General features: G+C 40.7%; 1 protein-coding gene across 2 annotated transcripts in view; it reads left to right on the top strand.

The window, feature by feature from the left end:
* Positions 1-13,354, top strand: part of furinb (furin (paired basic amino acid cleaving enzyme) b) — a 102,844-nt gene that overhangs the window by 87,026 nt on the left and 2,464 nt on the right. For both annotated transcript variants that reach the window (XM_084733566.1, XM_084733567.1), the window contains exons 9-15: positions 3,984-4,196; positions 5,535-5,635; positions 7,875-7,978; positions 10,396-10,513; positions 10,740-10,919; positions 12,102-12,229; positions 12,883-13,011. In XM_084733566.1, the coding sequence (XP_084589692.1) occupies positions 3,984-4,196; positions 5,535-5,635; positions 7,875-7,978; positions 10,396-10,513; positions 10,740-10,919; positions 12,102-12,229; positions 12,883-13,011 (973 nt within the window). The remainder of the gene's footprint in view (positions 1-3,983; positions 4,197-5,534; positions 5,636-7,874; positions 7,979-10,395; positions 10,514-10,739; positions 10,920-12,101; positions 12,230-12,882; positions 13,012-13,354) is intronic.

Consider the following 13,354-nt stretch of genomic DNA (forward strand, 5'->3'; position numbering starts at 1 on the left):
CCAGTGCCCCCCGTAGATGGTGCCTATAGGTGAAACCCTTATAAAACATACTTTAGTTCCCCCTGGGTTGGTTCTATATGAGACCCCTTAGAATATAAAAGAGTTTTTGGTGGGTTCTTTTTAACACCCTTACAAAGTGAAAAGGTTCTGGCGAGAACCCCCACAGAGGGTTCTAAGCTTCTAAGTGAAACCATTGCGCTATAGAAAGGTTCTCTGTAAAACCTCTCAGGGGATTCTGAAAATCTCACAGATGATTCCAGATAGAACGTTTTATGTTGAGTTCTAGGTAGAACCCTCTGAAATGGTTTCAAATGAAAACCTTGGAATATAAAAGGATCCTTGGTAGAAGCCCCTGAGTTGACAATGTGAGAGGGTTCTTGTTAGCACCCTTAGAAGGTGGAAAGGTTCTGAATAGAATACGCAGCAATACACAGCAACCTGTAGAATATGACACAAAAAAACTTTTCAGGTTTCAAACCAGTTCATTTTTGTTGGAAACGCTCAGAACAGCTTAAAATTAGGTGTTTGAAACAGAATGGTTCTGGTTCCATGCTGGTGGAAAAGGGCCCAGAGAGGGTTCTAAGTGGAATCATTACACTATAGAAAGGTTCTCTGAAGAACCTCCCATAAAGGGTTCTGGGTGGAAGCTTTCACAGATGGTCCCAGATATAACCCCTGATCTTGAATTCTAGGTAGAACCCTCTGAAAGGGTTTCGAGTTCAATGTTTGTAAAATGTTCAGGAACCAAAAAGGGTTCTCCTATTGGGACAAGCTGAAGAACCCCATATGGTTCTAGTTAGCACTTTTATTTCTAAGAGTGCACATACAGTGGTAGGATAATTTTCCCCTGCTTCTGAACGGAGGTCATCTGTGACATGGAGATGTGAGAATCCATTAAGAAAATTAAATTGATAATCATTTAAAACAAACCAATTTCAGGTCTCTGTTTAGGTCACATTGAGGTCCCTTTGTACACTTAATATTTGATTAACTGTGACAGAGAAAACTGTGTTGCAACAACAGTGATAAGGAAGCATAGATTCCAGTATCTCTATATTTGTCGGGACTGTGAAGCTGAAATACTGAAACGGATGATGTGACAGGACTTTTATTTCTTTAACAGGCAGGCCAGACTCAAGCAGGCAGAGAGCAGAACAGACAGACAATCACAATCTGTAACAGCACGAGTAGCAAAACATTCCTGCAGCTTTTTCCCATCAAACACTCTGACTGACAACTTATGTTTCTGTTTTTTTATTTTTTGTAGTTTTGTATATCTGTGGGTGAACAAGAGGGTAAAAGAAGGAATCATATAGATCTATTTTCTCTCACCTTATTAATTTCTTGCCTGTTTCATTGTTTCTGCTTTCTGTAGGTGGGATGTACTGTAAAATAAGTCTCTCCACTTACTTTTATCTGTTTCCTTCATCATATGTATTTCTTAGCCTCTTGTTTTGTTCTCTAAAATGAATATTTTATCTGCCCACTTGGTTCAAACTGTAGGTGGAAGAAGAAAAGTTTCCTTCAGTTTTATTCTGAATGTCACTGTGTCTTAGTTGCTGCTTTCACACTTTGATGGAAGATTTTGCTTTTAATTGTTTAATTAACTTTTGAATGGCAGTGTGTGATTCACACTGAATAGAAATGCGAGTTGTGAGTAAATTATGAAAATAACATTTGTTTATTTGGCAGTTTTCAAAAAAAGTGCTTCACAGAAGAATAAATATAATAATTTGCCTCCACATAAAGACAGAGAGATAACAAGCTCCAACGAAGAAAAACATGCTTGCTAAATATGTAGTTTTACAACAAGAACAGCATAACAAAACATGACAGCAAAAGTTAAACTAATTAAGAGACTATTTAAAATACATGTCTGTAAGACTTTAGCAAAAGGACACTGAGGTTGTCCTCTACCCAGAGGCTTTCAGAGCTGCAGAACCCTGACTGCAGATGCTTGGCTGCCCTCTCTCTCCAGCCTGGCCCGTGGGGACAGTCAGCAACAACTGGTCAGCAGACCTCAGGCTACCATCAGCTATGTGTTGAGAAAAAGAAGGTCAGCAGTGTAGGAAAGGGCCAGACCAAGCTGTGCCTCAGAAATAAGCAGTAAATCTTAAAAATCGATTTTGAAGGCTGTGGGTTACCAGTGCAAGGAGGCTAAAACTGAGAAAATATGCAAAAATTGTCTAAAAATCGTGATTGAAACTGGAGCATTCCAGCTGGTAAAGAGTTCCAGCCTAATTGACTGGAGACAAATACTGTATATATAAAGATTTTGTGTATTCTGGAACAAAATGAACAATCTAATCATAATGATTGTCTTGGTTTGTTACTTGAAAAAAAAAAGGAAATTTTAATCTTAGTCATAAACCAACCCAGGATTTCTAGCTTACTCTCGGCAGTCCAGACCCAACTGGACTAAATGCACATCTCACTGTGTGTGTATTTTAGGAGCATACTGTATAATCTCACTGCCAGACATCATATTGTTATTTATCAAGCCCCTAAACTATATTCAGCCTGAGTAGATGTTGTAATTACATTTCCTCTGTTTGTTATCCGATGTTCTGCCGCAATAAGTTGCCTGACATTATGATGTATTAATAACGGTTGTGCCTACAGCGGTTCACTGTTTTTGAACGAAAGTACATAAGTGACAAGGCATTTAAGCAGTGAGACAAACGCCTTTGTCAAAGGCAATTTTTCACACTTCAACCAGCTCTTATTAGTGTCTTTCTCTTAAAGGGGCGGTTTGAATTATTTGAAGTGGGGTTATATAAGGCAGTTGTACATTGTCAGTGTATTACCTACAGTACATGGTGGTCAGCACACCCCCACTTTGGAGAAGCAGAGAGAAGTCCCAGTGTCTGAACTTAAGCAATAAACTGCTATAGACTGAGTTAAGAGCAAAATGTATTTCAGGCTTTGTACAGCTGCTAGAAATTCTTGAAAACACTTGAATTTTATTGTAGTGTTGTCAAGGTTTAAAAAGTGCTTTGATATTAACTGAGGTGCTTGAAACTGTATTCATTTCATGATAAATTATTAAATTGTGAAATAAAATAAGTTGGTCAGTCATGTTGTATAGGATGCGAAGTCTACTTTGAAACAGGTGAGACATTTTGAAAAATTTGTCTTCTTTTAATTTGTCATCCTTCCTTTAGAACATAATCTTGGTTGATTATAGCACAATAAAATCTCATTTATTGTGATTAAGAAGAGAAATAACCATTTTGTGAATAAATATATACTTTATTCATGAACGCTTGGCCACCACAAGCCAGTTTTAAGCAGGAGGTGTCAGAAAAGTTACCACAGGGATCTAAAAAAGTCAGAAGGATCGTGAGGCCCCGCTTTCACGGTCTGTATTCACACTAAAGTATACTTCACAAAGCTGTAAGGTCCTGGAAAAGTTTGAAAATGAACCTTGATTTGGAACCCTGAATTTTAGCCACCAAAAAAGACCCACCTAAAAAACTCAGTATCAGTTTAAGTGTAGGACTATAATGTTTTCACCGCTTTACTTTGCCATCAGACATCCTTTGACCTTGCAGAACACAGGAGTTGCTGGTCTACCGCTGCCTCGATCTCTTTGTTTGTGTTATTGTGACTTTGGTAAATCTAAACTATCCTGTCCTCCACTGACTAACACGTTGAGGCAGCGGTAGACCAGAATCTACAGTGTTCTGCAGGATAAAATTAGAAATTTTGCCCATAGAGTCTGGTTGGTTTGGAGAGAATGATATTTGGATTATATAACAGCATTTTTTTCTGGCAGAAAAGGCTGTCTTATGGCAAGCTAAAGTGGTGAAAGTATTCTAAATATAGCGTACATTACAACTGATAAAGTTTTTTAACAGGTCTGATTATCAGTAATTGTCTCATACAACCCCACTTAAATAATCCAAACTATTCCTTTAACCTATTCTCTGTGTGTTTGTGGATTGCATCTATATGAGGATATATTTGTTTCTATATTACAGGGACGAGGCAAACTGGGCTCCATCTTTGTGTGGGCCTCGGGGAATGGCGGGCGGGAGCAGGACAGCTGTAACTGTGACGGCTACACCAATAGCATCTACACCCTGTCCATCAGCAGCACCACGCAGTCCGGCAACGTGCCGTGGTACAGCGAGCCCTGCTCTTCCACCCTCGCTACCACCTTCAGCTCTGGAAACCCGGGGGAGAAACAGATAGTGGGTGTTCATACTGTACACACACACTCACACTTTGAACATCTCAGATTTTGTGCAGTTTGTTTACACTTCAAATCTTGAGCGCACTATAAATGTCAGCATTGCAAAAATAACCGTACATCTCATATCTTGTACCTGCTTTATCAGTCAGCCCAAAGTTGATGCAGGTATATCCACAATGAACCCATTTGGAGTGCAAACACACGTTAATTTTATCTGTCTCACATCAAAAACTGTCAAAATCAGAGTGACTGATGTGTAACATACAGTGAGCAAAGCTGACAAACACTGAGAAAGGCCACATGCCTCCTTCAAGCTGCTTGTCGGCTGAAGAAAGACTTGCCTCAGGGACATAGAATAACATAAAACAACCATAAATCTGCCATTAGGAACACTACTGAGAAGCTAAAGAATGATGTGAAAACCTCAAAAAATAAAATAATGGACCTGTTCTTTACTGAATGTACTTAGTCTTATTCTAAAATGTCAGAATATAGTAAAAATATTCCCAGGTGATGTTGTCAGATTGTTTGTTTTGTCAAACCAACAGTCCAAAATGACATTACATACATTTAGACTGACAGAAAAGAAGAAAATAGCTGAAACCAGCAAACATTTGATTTTTTTTTGTTGATAAATTACTTAACTGATAACACTTGTTAAATGATAAATCAATACATTGTTTAGCATTAAATCAGTCTGTAAAAGCAAAAAACAACTAATGAAATATGACGACGTCTCTGTGTTATTTTGTCCATGTCTGAGATCTAACAGTTGGTCCCTGCAGACACCTGCATCCCTTTGTTTACCCTTCTGACACATCTTTCTGCAGATAATGGTCATTAGTGCCACAATCTGTCAGTCCAAAAGTTGCAAACCAAGAATGTGTCCCTAACCTTCACAGCTCGCCTTGCCCTCTGGCTTCTTGTCATTTCTGACGTATCCCATCATGACCCAGACAGGCCTCATTAGCTTTCTGGCAGTGGCACAGACAGAGAGCGGAGGTATACCTGGAGTGCTAACACACTTTGTCTCACCACCACCGCACGACCTGGCTGCACTGATTTGGCTGACATTCACTGCCCCGACTGTGACCCTTTGGCAGGGATCCACAGACCTGAGACTGAACCTACCTGCACACTCTCTCCCCCACCTCCTCCTCCTCATCTCCTATGGCTGCAGGCAGACCTCCCATTGTCTCCGGCCCTCCCCGGTCTACCTCTCAACCTCTCTCACCATGAACTTCACTCACACTGAAGGGGGAAACTCAATGTGTCATATTAACTGTGTTTCTCCTCTGTATGTCTGCGCGTTTCTCTCTCTTCTTCTGTCTCCAAGGTGACCACAGACCTGAGGCAAAAATGCACAGACTCTCACACGGGCACGTCCGCATCGGCCCCACTGGCTGCTGGGATAATCGCTCTGGCTCTGGAGGCCAAGTGAGTGAGAACAACAACGCCTCCTGCTATAACCACAGAGTTATTTTTGTAACCAGTACAGTTTTATAGTAAAAGAAAATTAACTTTTTTTAAAAAATTTAATTCGTAGTAATTTTAATCTTCATGCTCCATTTGTGGTACACCAAAGTGGCTCTTTTGGCTTTTCCCCATATGAGAACCCTTTTTGGTTCCACTTAGAACCCTTCTATGGTGTAAATGGCTCCACCCAGAGCTCACTCTGGGGGTTCTATTCAGAATCTTTCCACCTTTTAAGGGTGCTAACCAGAACCCACACAGAAGGTTCCACCACAAACACTTTTACATTTTAATAGTTTTCAAATTTATCTGGAACACACTCACGGGGTTCTAGATACCACACAGGGGGTTCTACTGTGAACCCTTTTTATACTGCAAAGGCTTTATTTAGAACCCACTCAGGGGGGGTTCTATGGAGTACCCTTTTATATTATGGTACAAAGAACCCTTGATTAATGAGTTTCAACAATCTCTCCAAAAAAGGGTTCTTTGGATGAAAAGGGGTTCTTGAAGGAACCTTTAGTAAAGAACCCTTGACAAACCCTTTCTTCAAAAATTAAATGGTTCTGGGTAGAACCTCAGCCTTTCAGGAAAAACTCCTTTGGAACCCTTATTTCTAAGAGGTCGGGTGAATGTGTGTGTGTGTGTGTGTGTGTGTGTGTGTGTGTGTGTGTGTGTGTGTGTGTGTGTGTGTGTGCACGGGCACGCACGCAGTCGCGTCTGCAAGTGCGCGCGTGTGTCTGGGAGTCGGCGCTGGCCTAAATCCCAGCCCAGAAATTCTCTCCTCAGCAAATTAAGCTTTTGATAATCAGTTAATTAGCAAGACAAATCAGCAGCTGCAGCCCACACAGACATCAGAATACCTGTAGGGCTGGTAGTGAAGATTTGAGAAGATGAGAATGCCTCTCATTATCGCTCACGCAGGACTCCAGGCGTCAGAATCCAAGTTTCTGTCAGAAGCTCTAATGTGTTCTACATTATGTTCATATCTTGAGTCATATCTTGCGTGTTTTAAGTCCTCTTATCATGCAGCAGTTCTCCACTCACGCATAATTTCTCTTCATTTCAACATCAGCAATTAGCTGACAGGTGTCACATTCGGTATTACCTCAGCCTGGTTTTAGTTCAGGTGTACATCCCCAGAGTCCCAGGATTATCTTAGCACTGTTACCTCTGATATCATAAGAGAGGCTCAGTGACTGACAGGCGAAGGTTTACACGACGGACTATCTCTCACTTTCAACACCAAACTAGAGTCAGTATTTGTCAGGGAGAGGCAGCAGTAATAACAGGGTAGCTGGTTTATCAGACTGGGACTACACTGGAATTCACAGAGATGGAATCATTTAATAGGCAGAGTGTTTTGGTTTTCTGGTGTTTTATTATTTTATTATTTTCCCCTTCGCGCTCGGCTGAGGTGACATTGAGTGGATGGGGGATCTTGTCCATTAATAACACATGAGAGGATGTGAGATGTGAATGCTGATGTGGAGGTGATGCGCCACAGTGCAATTCTGTGTTTCTATTTCTGTCGACTGTGGTGTTGCACTCAGCAACCAGTATGATTCATGGTTTGATTATCCTAACCCACGGAGCAATGTTTTCCTCATTGGTGACTCAAAGGCTTCTCCTCTGAATGTCTCTCTGCTGTGCCTCTTAATAAATCTCTATAAAAAAAACCTCTTTTATTGGGCTTCTACTGTGTGGAATGTGACCCCCATCCCCCAATCCCAGACCTCATTAGAAGCTATCATTACAGAGTGGTCTAGACACAGCCCTCCACGGTATTGTATCCACTGTTTTACTGTGTTCCCTGACCTTTCAGAACAATAGGTTATGATCTACCTTTAATACTGGTGTTTTGCGCTGGTGTTAAAACCATAATGTGAGCCCGTACCTTTATTATGGTTGACTGACATATCCCCCAGGCCTTCCTCTGTGTCTCAGTATAATATTTCATATATGTATGGCTGTCCTCACTGTATATACTCAGTGGGATCACATTTCAGGTGTGTCTACAGACTTCTGACCTTTTCCATATCCCGTTGCTCCTCACATTTCCTCTGCTCTATTGTCATACAGTTTAGGTCAGCGAAACCTGGCTTTTCTCATAATGTGCATAACATAGAAAGTAGTACCTTCAGCTATTACATGACACAAAGTCAATACTGTTTACTTAGCTTTCCTTCCTGTGTCTGCGCAGCATGAACCTGACCTGGAGGGACATGCAGCACCTGGTAGTGAGAACGTCACAGCCTGGACGCCTCAGCGCCGTGGACTGGAAGACCAATGGAGTGGGACGCAGAGGTAGAAACTGGCTAGTGCCGATGAAGCACAGATGGTATTATGTGGTGTTATATTTGTCCCTCCATCCTCGGCAGACAGTGGGACGTTTTGAGCATGGAAATATTTTTTTTGTGAGCACATAAATAATATTTGGTAGAAAGTTCATTATCATGCAGAGACTAATTTAATTTAAGCAAACAAAAATCAATTCTGTGCACAGTAAATTTATTTGCGTGCATACTCTTCTGCACATAAGCACACAGTAATAACCTCTCTCACTCAGTTTGAAGCTCCCTGCTCAGTGCACTCCCAAATCCTTAGGGACTTCCTTGCACTCTCAACATCTCGCTCTGTGCGCTCTCAGGTTTGTCCACAATCTGACAAAGTGTTACAGTGTTCCACAGTTTCAGCCAAAAAATTGGGCTATAATATTTTAATCATTTCTGATTAGTTTTCATCTCCAGTCCAGTTGCTAGTGGGATTATCAGTTAGTAGGGGCACTGGGAGAAACAAAGTTAATTTTCCCCTGATTTGTCTGTCTGAAATATACAATTTTAGCGTCCGAATGTTCAGATGATATGTGGCTCATGAAAAATGGGTCCAATAGTTACTTTGGTGACTATTTAGGAAAAGAACTGGCCATAATCTATACTCATGATCGCTTCTCTTATTGATCTGAATAAACTCAGGACCTGCTTGGAGTCTCCTGTGGGAAACCCTTGTGACACAGATACCTGAAATGACTCAAAAGTGCGCTCACCTCTTTAAACTGTCTCTGGTAATGTCAGCATACTAACATACACACACAGTCACATTGACTACCAGCCAGACAGCAGCCTGCTGCACAACTTGAGAGCCACAGCTTCTGATCAACAACTGACATTATTTTTCCTGCTTAAGCCTCCTTTTCATCTAACTTACAAACACACGTCATGTCCCTGGGAACCAAACAAACTTTCACCAGGGAGAACTGCACTGCCGATATAATTTTCCAGGCTAGATAAACTAATTGATTAGTTTCTCAGCTGCAGCACATTTAACAGCATGCAAACTTGCCTGCTAATATCAATGTGGTCTGTTTAGATTCTGGTATGGTCCACTCTTAATAACACGCTGTCTGCCAATGGCTTGTAAGCTACAACGCAAGTTTGTTTACTTTGTCTCTTGTTTAGAATCACAATCAGGTTTATTGCAAGGATGTTTTCAACTACAGTTTGCCTTGATTTTTTGGTGCATAACAATGAAGGCAAAGGTAAAAAAGTAAAAGCCAACTTTATTGTGGTCATACAATCATAGAGAACAGTTATGTAGTCAAATTATTCTCTGCAAACCCATCCTGGTATCAGGACTGGTGGGCAGCTTAAATTGACCTAGTATATGTGTTTTTGATGGTGAGGTAACTGGAGCATCTGAAGGAAAACCCACGCAGGCACAGTGAGAACATGCAAAGTCCACACAGAAAGGCCATGTCAGAACCAGGACTCGATCCCGTGACCTTCTTGCTGTGAATCAAAAGAGAACAAAGAAAAAGCAAGTACTAGCTAAAGTCAAGAAACAAAAACAGAACAAAAAAAACCAAAGAAGTTGTTTAAATAATATATCCGTTTTTAAAATGAAAGATCTGACAGTGTTCCTGTCAGGGCTCAGCCTGCCAGCTACTGTCCATCAAACATGACACACCCCTCCAGCCAGCTTAGCCAAAGAGGAGCATTTCTGATATTTCTCCCAAGACCTTTTTTCTTTCTTTTAAAAACAAAAATGACTGACAATAAATAAAAAAAAAAAACATATTTACTAGGGATGTAAGGAAACCAAAACCCCAAGTCCATGACCCTTTATTGCAACATTTAAACCAAGATAAATTATGTCTAGAAAAATGTACTTTATTAAATAATAAATCTGATGTCTTGTCTTTTCTTGTTTTTCATTTTAACTTGAAGTGTTTCCACTTTCCTTCCATAATAAAATAAAATGAAATGAAACCAGCCATGACCTAAGCATGTGCAAAACATGGCATGAATTGTCTGGCAGTTAATGTTTGAATTCTGTATGTACAATTGCAAAACAAGCAGTCAGTTTTAATCAAGCAATCATGGTAGATATTGTCACAGTTTTATATGGTATTGAGACACTTTTTTACTCACGATATTCAATATGTTGTTACATCCCTAATGTTTACATTATTTAGAACTTCAAAACAAAAAGGATAACTAAATTTCAGTTGCGCTTGAAGTTCCTGAACACAGTAAAAGTCAGTATTTTTGAAGGAGCTGTATTTATCATTGTGGGCTCAGGACTGAGAAACAAATACACATTAGTATTACTGTAAAGAGTGGCTTTGTGACTGACTGTAATTTCTCCCTCTGTGATGTTGTCTCACCACTACCACCCACCAATCTGCCACTCCTGTTATCCCTCCATCGTTTTTTTCTCCACAGTGAGTCATTCATACGGTTATGGGCTCCTGGATGCAGGTGCTATGGTGGCTTTGGCACAGAACTGGACCACAGTGGGGCTTCAGCATCAGTGTGTTCACACCATGCTCACAGAACCAAGGTGTGTGTGTGTTTGGGAGTGTGTGTTTGTGTGTAAACTACAGTGCGTTTTAGTCTCATTAGGAGCACTTGCTGTTCTGTCATCCAGCTCAGCCTGATAGATGTCACCGCATTCTGCTCGGAGCTGGGACACTTGCGTAGATTTGCAGCACGGTGCTATTGTCTGTGTCCATTTTCTGCAGCCACACAACATTAACCACTCTCCCCTCCACTTGTCAAACCTGCAGAGACATCGGGAACAAGCTAGTGTTCAGCAAGAGCGTGGATGCCTGCTGGGGACGACCGGAGTATGTCAGCTCTCTGGAACACGTTCAGGCTCGCCTCACTCTCTCCCACAACCAGAGAGGAAAATTGGCCATTCATCTCATCAGCCCACTGGGCACACGTTCCACCCTGCTGTTCCCCAGGTACACAGTAAAACACACCACCATACACACCATAATATAAATCTCTCTTTGTCCGTGTCTCTGTCACACACACACACACACACAAAAACAGTGTGCATGTGTGTGTGTATCAATTTTACTCATGCACAGATACTCCCACAAGTATACTCTCTGGAAAAAACACACTTTCTGCTTTCTAGCACAGAAAAAATAACACTCTAGTGCCCATAACCCCCTCATTCTTCAACTATGGAATAAACAGCCCTCAAGCTCTGCCAGGACCCTCCAACTACAAAGGTTGACACCTCTAAATATCAGTTACAGACCATTTATTTACTCATGTATTCATGTTTATTCATCACCTATTTATTACTCTTTTTAAATTCTTATTATTATTATTATTAGTAGTAGTAGTAGTAGTAGTAGTATTGTTATTATTATTATTATTATTATTACAGAACTTTCTAAAATACTCATTTAAATCACAGTAAATGCTTGTAATTACTATTTCATCCTTGTTTGTTTTGGTTTATATATGTACCATGTCGAACTGTCACACCACTTGTTTTTTGTTGGTATGGGTTTTTTCTGTTTGTTTGTTAGTTCTATTTTTTTGTTATTTCTTTTTTTCTTGCTTAACTTTCTTTGTCCTTGTGTATTTTGACCCTGTTTTTGTTCATTGTTGTATCTGTAAAATTGCCACTGTTTTGTTCTTGCACCACTAAAATAAAAAATTAATAAAGGGTTTTTCAGGGTTTTTCCAAAACAAAATAAGATATATTTTAAAAAATGACAAGTATACAGAGCAGGACTGATAGAGAGTTGAAAATTATGAAATCACAGTAAAGACCTTTGACCTTTTAGATATAAAATGTTATGACCTCATTATTTTTATCCTATTAGATATTTGTGTTTAATTTTGTCATAATTAGTATTTGAATTCTTAAGTTATGGTCAAAAATGTGTTTACTGAGGTCACCAAAATGTAATCAGATCATCCCTGAATCCAAGTGGACATTTGTGGCAAATTTGAAGAAATTCCCACGAGGTGTTCACTAGGATGGGACAGATGGACAAATTAAAAATACAATGCACCTGACCACAGCTGTCACCAGCACTGAGGCATAAAAATAAATTTAAAGAATTAATAAATTAAGACAAAAAAATAACACATACACCTTTCTCTCCCCTCTTTTCTATCAGGCCCAATGACTTCTCCTCAGAGGGATTCAACGACTGGGCCTTTATGACCACCCACTCGTGGGACGAGGATCCTCAAGGAGAATGGACCCTGGAAATAGAGAACATGGCAGCTAATGGTCGTGACTATGGTAACCCCACTCATCACCATTAATTGTTCAGACTGGTCACATCATATCAAACCCACAGTCATGCCATCATTAACTGCCCCCTCATCAACTCAAGTCCTCTTGCATATTTTTCATGCTTCTCTAAATAGCCTCTCCTCAGTTCCTCTCCTCTTCTGTCCCTCTCTAATGATTCCTGTCTTTGGGTACCAGCGGGTGCAGCTCAGAAACACATCCGGATTAAAACCTTCCAGCCGCTGAGCAGAGAAAAATTGTTGTGCAAGAAAGTTGTGAACAACCTTTTGATTATCAACTTTAGTATCTTGAAAATGTTTTTTTTGTCGCAACTATCTGGCTGGGTTTTCTTTGAAAAAAGGCAGACGGCAGCATATTGTCCAGAACAGTTAACTTGCTAAGTCCTAGAGCTTTCCTGTGGCTTTGTTTACTGTGAGCAGCCCGGGAAATGAGATAGCAACGCGTCTGTATCCTCTGCTGCTGTTGATCCTCCTCCAGTGTTTTGTTTGGTCCACTCTCATCACTTCTTCGCTTTCCTTCCACCCCCATATCCTCTCCTCAGCCAGTTCACACTGTTCCCTCTCTGAAGTGTTACATTGATATTCTCTTCCATGTCTTCATAACCCCTCCTCTCTCGGTCTCTCTCTGTCCTTCTCTCTCAGGTGTGCTGAATCAGTTCACCCTCATCCTGTGGGGCACTGGACCCAGCGTTGTCAACCCCTCATCGTCTGACTTCCCTCGCCCATCCAACAACAGCTGCAAGACCTTTGATGCCCAGCAGATCTGCATCGGTGAGACCATTGAGGCTTCTGCCAACACACAAAGTCTGAGCAGGAGCCACTTAAATTGAATGGGCTCATTTGTATTAGCGCTGGCACACAGTCATTGTTACAAAACAGGCTTTTGGTCAGACTGTGTTGGGTATTTCAACTTGTGAAAAACGAATGTTGTGAATACAGATTGCCCATTTACAAGCCTCCTGTGCATCTGTTTACAAGCGCACTCTGAATATGCGCATTGCCATATGTCATATTAGTTTAAATCAGAGTGTGGGACGTATGGAGGAGCAGCAGGGAAGATTAAAACTGCGTCAGTGCAAGAGGTGCTACGTTGTCAACAACTGTTGAGAAGGAT

The sequence above is a fragment of the Lutjanus erythropterus genome, chromosome 13, assembly GCF_056507025.1.
Source record: "Lutjanus erythropterus isolate fLutEry1 chromosome 13, fLutEry1.hap2, whole genome shotgun sequence".
Classification (NCBI taxonomy): domain Eukaryota; kingdom Metazoa; phylum Chordata; class Actinopteri; order Lutjaniformes; family Lutjanidae; genus Lutjanus; species Lutjanus erythropterus.